Here is a 20,247-nt window from a genome sequence, read left to right as displayed (position 1 = left end):
AAGTGCAGCATCTGAGAATTTTGGCTTTGAAGCCTTAGCAAACAGTCTTGCAGGCGGACAATAGTACTCATAAGAATAAGCAGAATAGTTCTTGGTCTTATGAACATGGCGGTTTGATGAACCGCTCTCATATTCATATGCCTGAGTATGATTTTCCTGCAAAACATTTGCGTTAGTGCGACTCAGGTGAGTCCTCTGTCTGTATGAAGCCTTTGGACCGTATGAAGCCTTTGGTCTGAGGTTTGTCTTCTTCACGTGAGGTGTCATGATGACATTCACAGGAAGACTCTCCAGACACCTTTTCGGAACCCAGATCTTCTTCATAGGCGGTCCATTCCTGCAGTTAGTACCAATGTACCTGACAAACACTTCACCATTCTGATTCTTAAACAATATATAGTTTGCATCAAAGGATTCATCAATGATAATGGGGTTAGCACAAGTGAAGCCAGATAGATTGGATGGATCTGCTGAAGGTTCCTTTGCAGCAACCCACATGGTTTTGGGGTACTGCTCATGTTTCCAGTAAGAGCCATCTGCATTCATTTTCCTTACGAACCCTACACCCTCTTTCCTAGGGTTTCGGTTCAGAATCTGCTTTTTCAGGACATCACATAGCGTCTGATGCCCTTTAAGACTTTTGTACATCCATGTTTCAAGCAATGTCTTCAACCTAGCATTCTCATCAGCAATAGCGGTGGTATCCTCAGCAGAGGGGTTAGTTACCGCATCAACAGTTGAAGATATTGCAACAGCAGTAGCAGTAGAACATTCAGCAATAGAAGTAGCATTATCACGCTCAATGCATTTAAGACATGGTGGTTCAAATTCTTCCTGAGCGGGACTGATCTGTTTGGTGCGAAGTGACTCGTTTTCCGTTTGAAGATCTTCATGAACCGCTCTCAATTTCTCAAGATCTTGTTTCCTTTGAAGATAATCATAGGAAAGCTTTTCATGAGTTGTTGAGAGAGTTTCATGACGACTTTCAAGTTCCTGATACTTAACGTGAAGATTTTCTATGTCTTCAATTAAGGATTCAGATCGAGTCATTTCAGCACCTAACAGATCATCGCTTCTGTCTAACAGTTTTTGAATATGTTCCATAGCTTTCTGTTGTTCAGTTGCAATTTTAGCAAGTGTTTTGTAGCTAGGTTTCGAACCACAATCAGAGTCATCGTCACTAGATGTTTGATAGTGAGTAGTGCGTGTGTTTACCTTGGCACCGCGTGCCATGAAGCAGTAGGTAGAAGTGGAGTAGTCCTTGTCATTTGCATCGGTGTCGGTGATGAAGTCATTGTCTTCAGTGTTGAAGATGGACTTGGCAACGTATGCAGTAGCCAGACTTGCGACGCCTGAATCGGATTCTTCCTCAGACTCCACCTCCGCCTCCTCAGAAGCAGACTCCTCCTCTGAATCCATTTTCTTGCCAACAAACGCACGTGCCTTGCCAGATGAGCTCTTATTGTGTGATGAAGACTTTGAGGAAGACTTGGAAGAAGACTTTGAGTATTTCTTCTTCTTCTTCTTGTCGTCAGAGTCATATTCCTTGCTCTTCTTCTTTTTGTTCTCATTGTCCCACTGTGGACACTCAGAGATGAAGTGGCCAAGTTTCTTGCACTTGTGACATGTTTTCTTCTTGTAGCCATGAGCAGGAGCTTCATCATTCCTTGAACTTGATCGGGAAGACTTTCTGAAGCCTTTCTTCTTGGTGAATTTTTGGAACTTCTTGACAAGCATAGCAAGTTCCCTTTCAATGTCTTCAGGGTCATCAGAATTGCTTTCAAATTCTTCTTCAGATGAGGAGACAGCTTTTGCCTTCAAGGCACGAGTTCGCCCATAGTTTGGACCGTAGATCTCTCTTTCTCCCAAAGCTGAAACTCATGTGTGTTGAGCCTCTCAAGTATGTCAGACGGATCGAGTGTCTTGAAATCAGGACGTTCTTAAATCATCAGGGCCAGGATGTCAAACGAACTATCAAATGATCTCAGCAGCGTCTTGACGACTTCGTGTTTGGTAATCTCAGTGGCGCCGAGGGCTTGAAGCTCATTTGTGATGTCAGTGAGTCAGTCAAATGTGTGCTGGACATTCTCATTGTCATTTCGCTTGAAGCGGTTGAAGAGGTTGCGAAGGACACTGATTCTCTGATCTCTCTGGGTTGAGATGCCTTCATTGACCTTGGAGAGCCAGTCCCAGACTAGCTTGGATGTCTTCAAAGCACTCACACGGCCATACTGTCCTTTGGTCAGATGACCACAGATGATATTCTTGGTAGTAGAGTCCAGTTGAATGAATTTCTTGACATCAGCAGCAGTGACACCTTCTCCAGCCTTGGGAACGCCGTTCTCGACGACATACCATAGGTCGACGTCAATGGCTTCAAGATGCATATGCATCTTATACTTCCAGTAGGGATATTCAGTTCCATCGAAGACGGGGCACGCAGCGGAGACTTTGATTATCCCTGCAGTCGACATAGCTAAAACTCCAGGTGGTTAAACCGAATCACACAGAACAAGGGAGCACCTTGCTCTAATACCAATTGAAAGTGCGTTATATCGACTAGAGGGGGGGGTGAATAGGCGATTTTTATGAAAGTCTTCAAAACATGGGAGTTTTGAAGACAAACGATAAAATTAAACCTATTACCATGCAGCGGAAGGTAGACTACACTAGGCAAACCATAGTCAAATATTCAATGAAGTGAAAGCACAAAGACTAACAGCAGCTAGGTAGTAAGGATCAGGTAGGAAGATATTGTGAAGCCAAACAGAACATGCAGTCACTCAGTGAAGACAAATGATAGAGCAAACATACAATGACTTCACAAGGAGGAACAGTAAGTAAAGTGAAGTGAAGATGAAACCAGTGACTCGTTGAAGATAATGATTTGTTGGACCAGTTCCAGTTGCTGTGACAACTGTACGTCTGGTTGGAGCGGCTAGGTATTTAAACCTTAGGACACACAGTCCCGGACACCCAGTCCTGAACACGCAGCTCAGGACACCCAGTCCTCACCATAATCTCCTTGAGCTAAGGTCACATAGATCTCGCCCAATCACTCTGGTAAGTCTTCAAGGTAGACTCCCAAACCTTCACAGACTTCGTTCACTGGCAATCCACAATGTCTCTTGGATACTCAGAACGCGACGCCTAACCGGCTGGAGGATGCACAGTCCTCAAGTGTAATAAGTCTTCAGATCACACAGACAAGAAGACTTAAGTGATGCCCAATTCTCTCTGGCTCTGGTGGTTAGGGCTTTTATCCTCGCAGGGAATTCTCTCTCAAAGGCTTTGAGGTGGGTTGCTCTCAAACGACAAAAGCCGTACTTTCAATCTGAGCAGCCAACCGTTTATGGTTGTAGGGGGTGGGCTATTTATAGCCACTTTGGCAACCCGACCTGATTTGTCCGAAATGACCCTGGGTCACTAAGGAACTGACACGTGTCCCAACGGTCAGATTTCAAACTCACACGGTAACTTTACTTGGGCTACAAGCAAAGCTGACTTGTCCGACTCTGGATAAGATTCACTCTCATAGTCTTCACTCGAAGACATAGGTTTTTGGTTTAGGCATCACTTCAGTCATTCTGACTGGTTCTCTTGGACCCCACTTAACAGTACGGTGGTTCCTATGACTCAACACAAAAAGAAAAAGAATTACGAAAGATTTAAGTCTTCGAGCTCCATAGGCTTCATATCGTGTCTTCTCTTGTCATAGTCTTCAATGTGAATATCTTCATATACCACCTTTGACTTCAATGTCTTCATAAAGTTTTAGGGGTCATCTCTGGTAGTAAAACCGAATCAATGAGGGACTTCTACCTGTGTTATCCTGCAATTCTCCCTCAACTAGGTTTGTCGTCAATACTCCAAAACCAACTAGGGGTGGCACTAGATGCACTTACAGTTTAACTATACTAGGAAACATGTAGCTGGAGAACAAAATTGTATGCTCCTGTCACAATAAGCACGACTCGAGGCCTCTCAACAATTCCACATTGCTTATTATCCCTCCTGTCCTCATTGAAAGTGTCGTCGTGTCCACCTAATTGCAAAGCGTTCAAACATGATCAATAGCAAGGTAGTGACCCAAACCACCACATGACACACCTTCCATTGGACCACACCAGCGCCAGGGAATGTTTCAAACTTTTAAAAACAACCCCGTCGAGTTGGATATGAGGGCCATCCTCTGTGAGCTCCCTGCATTTGGTTCATACACCGCCCTCTCCCACTCGTTTTAAAATTGTTTTTTTAAATGCATGAACAATATTTTGAAAATATATTAGATGCAAACCACCCCCCACATGTGTGCGTTTGTATGAGAGGCTGACATCCGAGTATGACCAGGCCGGTACCACCGAGCGTATATCGAGCGAGGTGTAACTCACCTGAGCAATCAACGAAAAGTTCCTGCCCTCTCTTCTACACGAATATTCTTGTCATGGAAGGCCCAAAAATATCATCCAAGTGTGCGGTAGGGCTGTGCAAGATGCTTTTCCGACATTTCTCATAATGCTTAGTCGATACATGTTTTCCCAAGTTTATTGTCATGAAAGTGTTCCTACTATAATGTAATTTTATCTTTTAAAGGGTGTTGCAAGTGTTCTCTTCTTGTAGCGTGTATTTGTAGATCTGATATAATCAGTACTACATGGCCAAAAAAAACACTGACCGACCAAAGCGCATCATCACCGATATGCAACGACTCGTTAGTGCTTCTAGGTCAACGAAGACTTCATCATTACAGGTGGGTCAGCCGACGAGTGCTGACAATCACAAGGGCCCCAAGCAGAGTTTCATCATTGACAACTTTGGGTTGCACTACTATTGTCAATGTCACATACAAATATTGTCAATATTTCATCTCATATGTGAATATACGAATCTTTTACATTACGTTTCATGGCATAAACATACATTTTTAGCCTCACATACAACAGTTATAGATCATAAGCATCACATTGGTACATTTTTCACATACAAATTCTGCTATCCTTTGTTGGTTTCATCATTGTTTTTGCCGCGTTGTTGGTTACATCCTTCTCGTTGTCGATAGATCTGCCATGTTGCATTTCAATATCCGAACTATTGAAGGAACTAACTCATGTTGCATATGAATAGTCAGATATCTATTTAATTTGGGGGTAAAGGCTACTAACAATATTTTCAATACATGTTTCATTTTTTATTTATTTTATTTCTTCTTTGATTATATGTGTTTTTATCAGTTTCTTTTTTTAATAATGCATACTTTTTTAATACATATTGTATATTTTTCGTATTCACACGGAACTTATTTTTGATACACGTTGAACATTTGCCAAATACATGATGAACATTTCTTTAAATACATGTCTTGAACTTTTTTAAATACATATTATACATTTTTAAATACACATTGAACTTTTTTAATGGTATGTTTTTAAATTAATCAGCGTTTTTTACATTGTATAAACATTTTTAAAACTACGTGATAAATATTTGTTCGAAATACACATCGGAATGTTTTTTGAATAAACGTAATACATTTTTGAAATACACATTGAACATTTTTTAAATGGTATGAAGCATTTTTTAAACTACACAAAAAATTTTCATGCATATATTTTTTAAATGTCACGAGCACATTTTTGTAACGTGCGAACACTTTTCTAAATGTCACCAATATTATTTAATGCGATCGTCATTTTAGCCACGTGAATTTTTTTATACTGTGTTTTTAAAATGTGCCACAAACACTTTTAATGTCTCAGAATCCAAATGTAAGTAAGAATAAATAAATGAACAAAAACATAGAAAGGATGAAACAAGAAAATCTGATGCTAAAAAATCCAGCGCTTGCTCACTGAGAAAAAAGCCCGCTGGGCGAGCGCTCTGTTGCTTCAACTGCTGTAACTTTGGTAGTGGGCTGTCCCACAATAGTGCCATTTGCAGGCGAGCCTCGGGCCGTCCCAAATGGCCCGGCCCAAGTCTTAGCATTAGCATTCCTGCCACCGCCGCTAAACCCTCCTGAACCTGCCGTGCCTTCGGCGGCGCCACTTCCCCACCGACTTCTTCCATCCCCCGCCCCGGCGTGGCCAGCACTTATATGTCGCTCTCCCTCTCTCTCTCCCACAGCCCCAGGCGGTTCCTCCCCCTCCTCCTCCCCGCCCCGCCCTTCGCAATGCCTCCTCGCCGCGACCACGTACGCCCCTCCTCCCTCCTCCTCCCCCCCCTCTCGAGCTCCCCAAACCCTAACCGCGTCTCCCGCAGGGCAAGCAGACGCATCAGAGATGGAAGCCCAAGGCCGCCCCCGCCCCCGCCCCAGCCCCCGCCCCCGCCCCAGCCCCCGCCCCGGCCCCCTCGTCCGCGGCCGTCGAGAGGATGGCCCTTGCGCCGAGCGCGGCAGGGGCGGCGCAGGTGTGGGTGCCCAGGGGCTACGCGACCTCGGCGTCCTCGTCCTCGTCCTCCGCGGTCACCGCCGCCGAGCAGGGCGGCGCCGGCGACAAGCTCTCCAGGCTGATCAAGGGGGCCGCGGAGTTCTCGGTGGACAACAACACCTTCACCGAGGCGCAGATCAGGGCCACCTTCTACCCCAAGTTCGAGAACGAGAAATCTGATCAGGAGGTGCGTGGTTGGTTGGGTCCCCCCCTCATCATCATCTAGGTGTTTGTTGAATTGCTCGTTGCTTCGATCACCTTGTGACAATCAACACAAGTGTCTCCCGAGTAACCGTCGGGGAACTGCTCGGTGTTCATGATCGTTTGATGCTTGTGGACACATTTCGCATTACGAGTAGTGACTTAGTTCCACAGTTTCCTGTAGCCATACCTTGACCCAACTTTAGTTGATTTTTAGTTGATGGGACAACCGTAATATTCCTGGTACACTCGGGCTCAGTTTGCGTTTGATGTGATATGCTTGTCTACAAGTTAGTTTGGAGAAGAACGTGTGAGAAGTCTATTACTCTGTTTAGTGAATCTGATTAATCCATAAATTCTATTTTCCACTGATTGTTCTCATATGGTTTTGGAACACAATAAATGCAACACGCGGCTATCTAAAGCGGTTCAATGGAACTTCATAATCTACTGTAATGCTAAAAGAGTATTGCTCGTTTTTTTTCTAGGTTTCTGTTCCACTGTGCAGAAACAGAGTTTTTTCAGAGTATAATCCATGCACTGCACTGTACTTTCAGCCAATTGGATACTTGAGAATGATGTCTGCAGTCTGCATTGTAGCTGTATAGACCTTGAACATCATGATTTGTGACCTTGTTCCCCTGTTTCCAGTAGCCATACTTTATAATGGTTATAAGACAGGCCACCTTAATTGTCCTGCTACACTTGGGCTTAGTTTGCGGTTGATGTGTTTGAAAAGAGCGTGTTGAAACTTGAAAGTCTATTACTCCTTTTAGTAAATCAGATCAATAGATAAATTTAGTTTTCCAGTTATTGTCCTTGTATGATTTGGAACACAACAAACAAAATATAATAAGAATATCTAAAAGCGGTTCAACGGAATTATCAGAATCTACCGCAATGCTAAAAGAGTAAAAGGAGCCTAGTTTCCAACTTTTTAAATCAGAATTACTCACTTTGCTAGGTTTCATTGCATTTGTGATATAAGAGTTTTTTTTTTCTTTTTTTCCAACTTTTTAAATCAGAATTGCTCACTTTGCTAGGTTTCATTGCATTTGTGATATAAGAGTTTTTCTTTTCTTTTGCTGAGTAATCCATGCACTCCATTGTACTTTCAGCCATTGGATGCTTGAACATGATGTCTGCAATCTGCAATGTAGCTGTATAGACCTTGATGGGTTTGATAAATATGAACGTATTTAGTTGTTCTTGATGGAATATATTAATGAACTAACTATACAGGAGATATTTTAGTAACAGTGGGATCTGGCTCATTTAGTGTCTCTTATTCCCATTTAGTAAATGGAATATTAACTAGAATTTTCACTGTGACCCCACCTGTGTGATTGCAGACAAGAACTCGGATGATTGAGATTGTGTCACAGGGATTAGCCACCATTGAGGTATGTCTAATTCGTTATTTCCTTCTAATTAATTGCCTTTTGGGAACTAAAACTAGAGTCTATACAGTTTGTTCGATGTGATTACCCTGCTGCCTAATAAGAAGTGTTTATCCTGCTAAGATATTATGTTTTTCCAGGTTACGCAAAAGCACTCAGGATCTCTGTTTATGTATGCTGGTCACCTTGGTGGTGCATATGCCAAGAACAGCTTTGGAAATATGTATGCTCTGTTCTTTTATCTGCATTATTTCTTGAGCTACTTGTGTTCTGACTGAAGGCATAAATTCGGCTTGTAGCTTCACCGCCGTGGGCGTTTTTGTCCTGGGTCGCTTATTTCGTGAAGCTTGGGGCAGCAAAGCTCCTAAAATGCAAGCGGAATTCAATGATTTTCTCGAGGTATTCCACACCCATTGCAGCTTTTGTCAAGAATTTCATGTGTTGACTTTTGTTCTCCATGTTCCTGTGTCTGGGCCTTTCAGTACTTGATACACATCAATTCTTTAGCTTACAGTATAAGTGCAACTCGGGTAATTATTATTATATATATATATATATATATATATATATATGTATTTTGCACTTTGATTTTTTTTCATCACAGCTCCAAATTTTGACATCTTTCCTAATTTGTACAAACTCACATAAGCAAATATAAAATCTAATGCCTACCAATTAAATCAAAACATGCCTTGGTGCTTATTTGACTGTTGGAGCTAGTTTGTTGGAATTAAGCACAATCAAGCATCCTTACTTTATCCTCTGTGCCTTTTGTTCTCAGCAGTTCTCTTAAGATTTCTGATTTTGCCCCTGTTTTGTGCTTCTAGAAAAACCGAATATGTATTTCAATGGAACTTGTGACAGCTGTATTAGGAGACCATGGGCAAAGGCCAAAGGATGATTATGGTATGCCTATTTTTCTCCTGACTAAAGTGTTCACTGTTCAACGTGTACTTTGTTCGCCATCATTTCATTCTGATATTGCATTCAAGCTGTAAATGCTGCATTATTCTTACATTTTCCTTCTGAAGTATGAAGTCACCTGCTGCATTTGTTCCAGTTCATCAACTTCCTCATTATTGATAATCTCCTTTGGTATGATGTTATATCAGTTATATTTTGGCTTTTGTGCAGCTGTGGTTACAGCTGTGACAGAATTGGGCCATGGCAAGCCTCAGTTCTATTCTACCCCAGAGGTGATTTCATTTTGTCGGAAATGGCGGCTACCAACAAATCATGTCTGGCTATTTTCCACAAGGTGCCCATCTGATAACTTCATGTGTGGAAGGTTCTCCGCCTATAGTGTTTGGCTGCCCTGTTTGACACAATTACTTTTAGAAACACAGTACAAACGCAGACGCTCATATATGCACACCCACAGTACAAATAAGGCGTTTGACATGATATGTGCATTGCCCATTTAATGGGACTAAGGGAGGGTGGAAGACTTGGTACAATTAATTTATTTATTTAATGATGGCACCTCATGTAGTCGCACTGTACAGAAGAGAGAAGACCTCCAATCCACTTCTTAATTGTGACATCCCATGTTTTGCAACCGTCCAGTGTTTCAAAAGCAAGTGCTGTGTTATTATGTTTGCCACAGTAGTTGCTTGAATATGAAAATCAGCCAACTTATGCTCGTGAAGTTACTAAATTCTTGTTCTGTTCTCCTGTGTATCATCAACTGTTATGTTGATGTTATTATGTTTGCCACAGTAGATTGTTGCTTGAATATGAAAATCAGCCAACTTATGCTCGTGAAGTTACTAAATTCTTGTTCTGTTCTCCTGTGTATCATCAACTGTTATGTTGATGTGCATCCTCTTGGAGCTCTTAAGTGAACTGTCTATATTGCATTATTGCTAGAGATTGTCCTACAGATTTTTCTTGGTGCCTGTCACCAAACAGCTATTTTCATTCCATTCCTCTGTTTGATTGCATGCAAGTATCACTTTCAGATGAATGCACATATTCATTCGGCGCCGGGTCCGCTCATAACATTGTTATGCTTTCTGTTTACATCTCCATTAGGAAATCTGCCACTTCATTCTTTGCTGCCTATGACGCTTTGTGTGAAGAGGGTACTGCCACACCTGTATGCAAAGCCCTTGATGAAATAGCTGATATATCTGTGCCAGGTATGACCATCTTGAAAGTTTTTTTTTCCTGTACTCTTTTCTCTACACTGCTGCTATAAACTGGTCTGGTATATTTTTATCTCTCCCCACTATCAAAGTACTAACTATTTGTTCTAGGGTCAAAGGATCATGTAATGGTGCAGGGTGAGATTCTTGAAGGTCTGGTTGCCCGTATTGTCAGTCGTGAAAGTTCAGTTCAAATGGAAGAGGTTTTGAGGAACTTTCCAATACCTTCATTAGATGGAGGTAAGCCACTATAATGAATTTATCTTGTTGTTTGAGTGAATAGGTGAGTTATTTAGGAAGGTTCGGTTTATATATAGATGACCTTGACCAAGCTTTCATCTAAATATTAAGTTTCTTTAAAAAAAATTGAAGTCACCTAATAAGACTTCTTCTCATATAAAGAAAACCAGGCTACCTTTTTTTTGGTTTTATTATATTTGTAGTTTTTATACCATATGGCAGCGCTAATCCTGCCAGTCACTTAGTGTGCTTCCGACTCTGAGCTAACTCTGCAACACCAATGCTTATAGTCAAATACATATTGACCCGATAGTCCGATACACAGATACAGAGATTTGCCGTTTACCAAAAAAAATGTCTACACATTACATGCATAACTATTTTGTAATCATTAGCAATTGATATATCATGGTTGGATCTGTAGATCACAGAGGTTAATCACAATTGATCAATTCTTCTCAAGTGAATACAAAGGAAACGATCCAGCAAACATGAAAGTATGGAGTATGAATGTCCGTGTGGTTTTAAGTTCAACCTATCAATTTATCATAGGTGGTTCGAGTTCAATCTAACAAAAAAAAAGAAACATTCACTCTTGGAAAGTGGTGTCACAGATCTGGGAACCTTAATGTCAGTACAATATGCATCTATCCTAACAAAGATTCTCTGATGCATTTGATCATGTTCCGAGATTGTTTGGGACTTCTTATCTTTGAAGTTGTAAACACTTTATATGTCTACTGATTCACAGAGTTACTATTATATGCAGGTGACTCTGATTTAGGACCAAGTTTACGAGACATATGTGCTGCTAATAGGTCAGATGAGAAGCAGGTAATATTTAATGTTGTGAAGTGGTATTCTCCTCTCCTTCGTGCTTTGTCTTAACTTTGTATTAGTTCTACCTTGCTGTAACTTCTACTTTTACATCACAGCAAATTAAAGCACTTCTTGAAAATGTTGGATCTTCAATGTGTCCAGACCACCGTGATTGGTTTGGATACAGTGGTCTTGAGCCCCAGTCTCGAAATGCTGATAAATCAGTTGTCACTCATTTTTTGCAAGCACATCCCACGGACTATGCAACTAAGAAATTACAGGTTAGCAGATTTTATTGGTTCTTGTCCAACAATACATTGTCTTGACCGTAATAGAGATACTTCCATTTTAAATGCATGATAACTGCAACACCAGTAAGCCAATAGCTTGTTATATGGTAATTCTTCCTGTTCTGGACTGTTACAGGAGATGATTGGTCTGATGAAGCGGAAAAATTTCTCTGCATCTTTCAAATCTTACTGGAATTATCAAAAGGTTGATTCTCTTTCAAATGATAACTTGTGTTACAAGATGGTTATCCATGTGTACAGTGATTCTGCTTTTAGACGCTATCAGCAAGAGATGAGGTAAGCTTGTGAAATCATCCTTGTGTATGACTCCCTCCATTTCATCAAACTATAAAGTTTAATTTTGCACCCTTCTTAAAAAATATAAGGCCTGCATTTGGAAGTAACTATTTTTTCTTGCTTTTGCCACCATTCATCTCTCATCTCCCTTCATTTTTATGGTTAAATACTCATACTAATTGTTTTCTCCTTCCATAGACAATGACTTCATGGCTAGTTGGCTACCATGGTCATTTTCCTATACTAATAATGGGCTTATTGAATTCCCACGCCTGACTTAGTTACGCCTTGTAATATGAAATGGAGAGAGTATCTCATTAGCTTATGGAAGTATTTTCTTTATTCTTCTCTTTTTGAGATTTATTAGGTCTAATGAATCCTGCATTCCCCTTTATAGGAAAAATCAAGAGTTGTGGCCACTGTACAGAGGTAAGTTGAACCTTTTTTTATATAAAACTCTCACCTCTCATGACAATCAATTTTTAACTCTTGCAATTAATGCATGCACTGATGTGCCTTTGACTGATCTACGTTTCATGGTTAGGTTTCTTTGTTGATGTAAACCTGTTCAAGGCGAATAATAAGAAGGCTGCTGAACTTTCCAAAGACAGTAACACTTTACTGAGAAATATCAATGGTGCTTTGGATTCAAGTTTGTCAAGTAAGGATGGTCTAGCTGACGAGGATTCAAATTTGATGGTTAAACTAAAATTTCTGACTTATAAGGTACTTTGCTATTGTTTTCAGCTTCTTTTGGGACTTGGCTCATTTGGTCAACTTCTTGAGATACTAGTCAATGTGTACGTGCAATGCACGTTAATTTAGAAGTATATTAAGTGCATGTGGATATTAAGTAGGATATTATTTGCGTGTTATTATGTGATTAGCACTATTTTTGGCATGAAATTAACTGCACGCTAAACGTGTTGAGCGCTCGACATCGAAGCAGTCTAGGTTGTTGGATTGACATGATTTGATGGTCGAGATTAATTGGATCTACCCCTTTGGGTCTTTTTATATTGGTATAGATGAATACTATCCTGTTTACTTGGGATTGGTTACTATCATGTTCAATTTGGTAATTAAGTTTTGCAATGGTACTAATATGCATGCTTATGGTTGTGCATTCCTGTTACTTCCTGCGGATCTCCCTCTGACATTTCTCTATGGACTATTGGACTCCCTTTCCTTAAGTAGATTCTTCATTCTTGCACATGGGAGAGGTCTACAACTGTATAGGTTTAACTTTGCTGAATATGTTTTTCTAAGAATTTTCTTGTATTTCTACCTGACAGATAAGGACATTTTTAATTCGGAATGGCCTGTCCACCCTCTTCAAAGATGGCCCATCTGCGTATAGAACTTATTACCTGAGGTATGCCATGTAGGCCAATCTTATCCAACTTTCAAGCTTCAACTTTCCTCTGCTTCTCTTCGAACAATTGATAGGAAATCAATGCCAATAGAGACAATTAACTATTTTGTGAACTTTATAATTGCTGGTTTAGTTTTGTGCTCTACATAATTTATGTAATTTCAGAAAACAGTTGTAACACATCCTCCAGCCTTCAACCTAGTTGGTATATATATAACAGCGAATGGCAATACCTATAAGGCAGGGACACACAGATGTCTATAATTTTGTGAAATTCAAGAATTTTCCTTCGGCAAGTGATTATTTCATGCTTGAAGATTCTACCACATGCAATTGCTGTAGCTGAGTTGCCAATTGTGACTAATTACATGGTCTTGCTGCTTTTGTACTGAATAGAAGCAGTGCTTTCCCTGATATTAATGTTCCTGAATGTGTTAAATAGGCAAATGAAGATTTGGGGAACATCAGCAAGTAAGCAGAAAGAGCTCACCAAAATGTTGGACGAATGGTATATTGCTAAATTCTCTCTTCATAGCATTTATCCTTAGTTTCTTACAAACGTTTGTGTTAACTAAACTGGTTACCCATTGCAGGGCTGTATACATCAGAAGAAAGTATCAAAATAAGCAGCTGCCATCCTCAACATATCTTAGCGAAGCAGAACCTTTCCTTGAACAATATGCTAAGCGTAGTCCTGCAAACCAGGCTTTGATAGGGGCTGCTGGTGACTTGGTTCAAACAGAAAATTTCTTGGCCATACTTGATGCACAGAGAGATGAAGAGGGTGACCTTCAAGCAGAACGTGGGACAGCTCCTTCTAGTCCTACGTCGACATCCCTGGACGTTGTTTCGAAAACTGAGGGCCTTATTGTCTTCTTTCCTGGTAAATTTGATTTCTACCAGATTCTGAGACTTAAGTTTATTGATTTTGAATTGTACTCAGTGATTGTAATAATCGGGATACTGAGAATGTTTACCACTGCTCAAGAAAGATAAAAAAAAAGGACGACACAGATTCTCGGTTCTGAATTTTTTAACACGCTTGAGCATTCATAAGATGCAGGAACCCTATTTGGCGTGGCTTTAGCTTATGTCAGCTATCGAACTTAATAGCTTAACCAGATAAAGCAGATTAGTTAGCCATAGAAGTTGGGTACTAGCAGATGTTCATATCCGTAAGCATAAAAAATACTTGTTCTTTGGGCTTTGGCTGCCTGGATTAAGCTTATAAATCCAATGGGCATACGTATAGGCCCTAAGGTTGGTGTCAGTATGCCTCAATGCCAGACAAACCTTGTTTTCTTCAGTAATGCCGTGTTTGTATATATATATATATATATATATATATATATATATATATTACCTCTTATCTCTATTATCAACGTATCATATGAAGTCATGCAACACCTGGTTCATACCTGAAACAGTTTTTTATAAAATATATCTGCTGCCAAACATTTCTCGCTTAGTAATTACTATGGCTCATTATCTTCTTTTGTCATGTTTATTCTTCTTTCAGGTATACCTGGTTGTGCGAAGTCTGCTTTATGTGAGCAAATATTAAACACGCCCGGTGGCCTTGGTGATAATCGTCCTCTTCATAGTTTGATGGGAGATCGTACTAAAGGTATGGAACGTCTGCAACATTTTCTACTGATGTTCATCGGGCCCAACTTGTTCTTAGATCTTCTACAAACTGGAGTGTGGATGCGTTCAATTGTTGCAGCTTTCTAGTGGTCACATATAGTAGATCATCACAGCTGTGCCTTCTCTAGGACTACCCTATTGTTCACCACGATAATTGATTATTGGTGTGTGCCTTGCTCTGACAAAGATATTATTCATTATTCTCTAAATAGCAGCTGATAAGCTTTGCTTTTTGCCAAGAAATACATTTTCCATGGACAGTAGACCACTTTAGCCAGCGTTGATTAGAGATAGAACATTATCCCCAGTTTACATCTCCGGAGCACTTTCGGACCAAGAACATGTTCAGAGCTAGTATAATTTACATACAGAGAGGGGCAAAATACGCAAAGTCATGTTGCTGTGCCGGTGCCGCACATGCATATTATGAGGTGACAGGAATATTGTTAACCCCCCTCGCATGGGATGCCGATGTAGTTTGACTTTTTTTTTCTGTTCATTATTGTACGCAGAGTTTGGCACGTGTATCCCCCCTGGGACGCCAGAACAGGGAGCGAATCCGGCAGTTCTTAGCTGTTCGATTACGCGTCTGCATGCCTGCTAGATAGCTGAGAAATGGACTGCCAATGTTGCGTTGACGCGAAAACGAAAGAAGTGTGGCAAATCCAATTTCATAACTGCCGCATTATAGCAGTAGAGATTTATCAGTATATCAGTGTCAGTGTTTTTCAGATTGCCACAAATTTTGTGTCGCTACTTATTGCTTAAAAAATTTCCTGCTGTTTTAGGTGCTATATTTCGGCCAAAGTAATACATTATTTATTTGACCATTTTGTTAACTGTTCACCCTTACAGGAAGATACTGGCAAAAGGTTGCTGATGAGCGAAAAAAGAAACCATTTAGAATAACCCTCGCTGATAAAAATGCACCAAATGAGGAAGTCTGGCGGCAGGCAAGATTACTGTTTCCTTGCTTTGTTTCCCCTTGAAAATTGGTTATGACAATATAGGAAGAACTGAACTGATAAATCATTTGTTCCAGATTGAGGATATGTGTGGGATGACAAAGGCTGCTGCTGTTCCTGTTATTCCTGATTCTGAAGGTAACTTGTGCTTCATTATTTATTTTTCATTTTGCAAGGAACTCAAAAGAGAAACATCAAATTGCATTTCTCTGGGAACTTCTGCATCTGTTTGAATTGTGAGAGAAATGTGACGCATCGCACTCAAATCAATCCAGAGATCATGTGGACCCCATGACTTCATTAATAGTCTCAGTGAGGCCTCTTATTGACTTGCCACAATAGGGGCTTAGGTTCCCAATAAGTCGTTTTGGTGGACGAGCACCTGATAGCTCGCAATCATGTCCGCACAGGTGCATTGGGATCGGCTATGTCGATGTATTCACCAGCAGTATAGGTAGGGAGATTGATTACTTGATGTCCTATTTCATCCGCGGAAGGGTGGCCTGGCTCATGGGACACGGCAGTCAATGCGGCCAAACATGTTTCTGTGCCGGGGCATGCCCACTTAAACACATGCATGGGTCTTACTTCAAAATTTGAATAGTTCGTGATTAAGATTTGCAATTGACATCACCATTGATTGTTTTTTTAAGGAGAAAAGGCTCGCTGCAATATTGGCTTGACTAATCTAAATTAACAGTGTCATGATTTGCAGTTAACAGCAGGTGTGCACAAGACATCAATATTTTGAGTATCAAAACTTTACGCCTAAATCACCACTTTTTTATCAAAAAAATTCTCACGACATGAACCATTGCCGCATTAACACGAACAAAGCATCACCATTTAGATGCAGTAACCCAATTAAGTGAGAACCAATTTGCAATTAGTGTCAATTCCATTTGAATCCATTCAATCAGTGGCAAGACTCTGGATTTAGAGGCCCTAACACATGAACAAATAGATAACTATCAGGAATTGGAGTCCAACCAAATTTTAATAAGAACACACGCACTGGTTCACCACCAGATTTACGGTCTGACTCAAATATGACCGTATTGCCCCTGAATCCTAGAAAAACTGAATTAGGTAAGATATGGTCCAGATTATAACACCAGGTAAGAGAAAAGTAATATACAGAAACAATTGGTTGAATCTACCCTACCGTGAACAATCAATTCTGAATGGATGGAACCAAAGGTCAGATCTAGCCACGCTAATGCCGGCTGAGATCTTTGGCAGGGTTGGTGTCTACGCTGCCAGATCTGGTGCCTCGCCACCTTAAACAATCTCCACGACTATCGTGCCCTCCTGGCCACCTCCATTAGCGGACCTAAAAGAAACAATAGTTACGTGGTCCCTGGTATCTAGCATTCTACCCACAATGGTTGGCCATACAATCGCGATTCCTAATGGAAAGGAACATATACCTATTTACATAACAAATCCTATGGTAGGTCGCAAATTGGGGGAATTCGTGCCTACTCGCATTTCACGAGTTATGAAAATGCAAGAAAGGATACTAAATCTCGTCGTTGCAATACCCTCATTGCTGGATGTCGGAGTTCATGAAGACGTGTGAGTCACGAGCTCCATTCTTTGGTTAATGCCTTCACTCCTGGTGTTGCAGCCCAGCACCACATCTGTGTTGGGATGACCTCCAGCAGACCATGATGGATCTAGACCTTTTCCTTGCAAAGAAGAATCTTGATTTCTTTTTCGTCGTCGGAGTTATAGCGCTGCCTAGAAGAGAGGGAGGGAGGGAGGGCATGTGTTGCATCCCTATGCCACTGCGTACGCGTTTGCTACTCGTATTCAACAAATCAACTGTGCGAAAATCCAGATGGACACCGATTCCAGAATCATGAGTCCGGATTGAAAATCCACTCTTCCATATATCCTGCAAGGGGATTGTTAAAACTCTGGATCGACATTACAAATTTTATTGCATACATCTCTGTTTATGACTGATCATGCCTTGTTCTTGAATAAGTTTCATAAGTTTTCTTCTTGTTCCTTGAATCAACAGGCACCGATTCAAATCCATTCTCTCTTGAAGCTCTTGCTGTTTTCATGTTTCGTGTACTCCAACGGGTCAATCATCCGGTATGTACACGATATTTACTCTTACACAAGTTTGTTGATGCTCACCGTTATACATTCTAAATTGTTTCCACAATTTATAAAAGGGAAATCTGGACAAATCATCACCAAATGCTGGCTATATTTTGCTAATGTTTTACAACCTCTATGATGGCAAGGTATGTACATTTAATGATAAACTGTTTCAACTCCTGCTGGAATATACCAAATTATCAATGTTCATCAACAAACTAATTTCAGTGCCGAAGAGAATTTGAAAGTGAATTATATGAGCGTTTTGGCTCTTTGGTTAAGATGCCTCTCCTGAAGCCAGAGAGGTAAGATTAATGTTACTATTTCCGCCACTAGTTTATCAAATGTCCTGTTTCTTATATTCTTGATACTGTTTGTCCCATTCTTTTATATGGCTGGGCAATGCATTTTTCATTCCATGTCTCTACAATACCATGTTAGTAGAGCTATACATTTTATTTTGTTTTCACTTGATTAAACATTTAGGAAGACAACTTGTTCAATACATTTGTTATCCAGATAAATGTGTGGTTTTTCATGTCATGTGCCAGAGAATGGCTATGTCCTCTTTGTACATTCTGATTGATATGTTGCTTTGCGTACTTGTATCCACTGAACTGCTAGTTTGCTACTTAAATTTCATGCAGAGCTCCATTGCCTGGTGATGTCAAAACTATCTTAGATGAGGGAATGAGCTTATTCAGACTGCATCAAAGCAGGCATGGGAGGTATGGAACTGTTAAGCAGTTTTCATTGTACACCCTTCTCGGAGTACAAACTTTGTGCAGTTTCAGCTGTCATTTTTTTCATAACTAGCGACACATTATTAAATTCATGATTATTTATATGCTGGCTGATTTTCACAATAATGTCATATCAGAGTGGAGCCATCAAAAGGTTCATATGCTCAAGAATGGGCTCAGTGGGAGAAAAGACTACGTGTGGTCTTGTCAAGGAATGCTAATTATCTTACATCCATTCAGGTAACCATGTTGTTAGGCAATAGAATGGTTTTGCAATTTGTAGTTTATAAATGATGACCTTTAGTTAGGGACTTGCACTGGTATTCTCTGGAATCATAAGAAGCTGTGGAATCATAAGAAGCTGTTTACTGTGACGTTTACAAATTTCACTGTACAGAAAGAGAGGATGTGTTTCTTTTGTTATAATGTTCTCATTTATTAGGTTCCATTTGATGTTGCGGTGAAAGAAGTACTGGAACAGTTGAAGGCTGTTGCAAAAGGTGATGTCAAAACTCCTGATACTGCAAAGCGAAGGTTTGGGAATATCGTTTTTGCTGCGGTTACAGTACCCCAGGCAGATATATTGAGCCTTCTCCGAAAGGTAAGATATGCATGCTCAACTTAGTCCTTAAGGTGTATGAACTTTCCCAGTTCTAGTTTTCGTAGTCATGTGACTGCTGCCGCAAGGTTTTGTCATCATGCAGCAGTCATGGATGATGCTCTAATTTAACCATTTACACATTGCGTAACTGTAACAGTTGGGCCAGAATGATGGTGATGTAAACAATTTTCTCAACGGCATAAAAGTGGAGGATAACCTAAGCAAGGCTCATGTCACCCTTGCCCACAAAAGAGCCCATGGTGTAGCTGCAGTTGCTAGCTATGGAGTCTACCAGAATCAGGAAGTCCCAGTGTCGTTTAACGCCTTCCTCTACACTGATAAGATGGCTGCTCTTGAGGCACAACTTGGAACTGTAAATGGCGAGAAGATCGATTCCAAAAATGACTGGCCACATGTTACTCTTTGGACAGCCCCTGGTGTTGCACCAAAGGAAGCAAACATGCTGCCGCAGCTGTTTTCATCAGGACAAGCAAAATGTGTACTGATCGACCCTCCGATCACCATCTCAGGAGTGCTTGACTTCTACTGATTCCTGTCTTGGTTTTAGAATTTGATGTAGACTTGAGCATAGAATCAGGAGTCTTCGGGTAACTGCTAGGGGCAACAACTTTGTAAATATGTTTTGAGTTTCATGCCACGAAATTTTCAAGGGATTACTAAAGGTTCTTAGGAGTTATGGCAACAGCTTCGTAAATATGTTGAGGTCCCAAAATTTCCAAGCTATTATTAAAGGACCCATCGAGACTGATACTAGTCTTTATACATGGATAGATGAAACATGTGCCCCTGAGAATTAACATAAATCAAAATTGATAGATTGGTAATGATTACTGAAGGACCCTCTTAGCTGGCGAACATTCGGCAGGAGAGGTTAGGGCTGGTAGTTTCTTTGGAGTGACATGACAGACAAATTAAAACTGCCACCCTTTCGATCTCGCTCGTACAAAACTGCAATAAAAAGGGT

General features: G+C 40.6%; 1 protein-coding gene across 1 annotated transcript; it reads left to right on the top strand.

Annotated features, from left to right (window-relative positions):
- Positions 1-6,037: 6,037 nt before the first annotated feature.
- RNL (RNAligase) lies at positions 6,038-20,047 on the top strand. The gene is made up of 27 exons (XM_087543285.1): positions 6,038-6,187; positions 6,256-6,609; positions 7,976-8,026; positions 8,164-8,246; positions 8,323-8,422; positions 8,851-8,929; positions 9,158-9,281; positions 10,058-10,164; positions 10,282-10,410; positions 11,180-11,244; positions 11,346-11,510; positions 11,656-11,816; positions 12,214-12,245; positions 12,361-12,542; positions 13,112-13,191; positions 13,634-13,699; positions 13,785-14,074; positions 14,711-14,818; positions 15,694-15,791; positions 15,881-15,941; positions 17,833-17,909; positions 17,993-18,064; positions 18,147-18,223; positions 18,566-18,646; positions 18,799-18,901; positions 19,104-19,262; positions 19,420-20,047. Exons 1-27 carry the CDS (start codon positions 6,092-6,094, stop codon positions 19,810-19,812), a joined length of 3,393 nt encoding a protein of 1,130 aa, XP_087399411.1. The 5' UTR covers positions 6,038-6,091; the 3' UTR covers positions 19,813-20,047.
- Positions 20,048-20,247: the final 200 nt, after the last annotated feature.

Source organism: Triticum urartu, chromosome 2A (assembly GCF_056163025.1).
Source record: "Triticum urartu cultivar PI428250 chromosome 2A, HENAU_Tu73, whole genome shotgun sequence".
NCBI classification, from domain to species: domain Eukaryota; kingdom Viridiplantae; phylum Streptophyta; class Magnoliopsida; order Poales; family Poaceae; genus Triticum; species Triticum urartu.
This window is presented reverse-complemented; position numbering and strand designations above follow the sequence as displayed.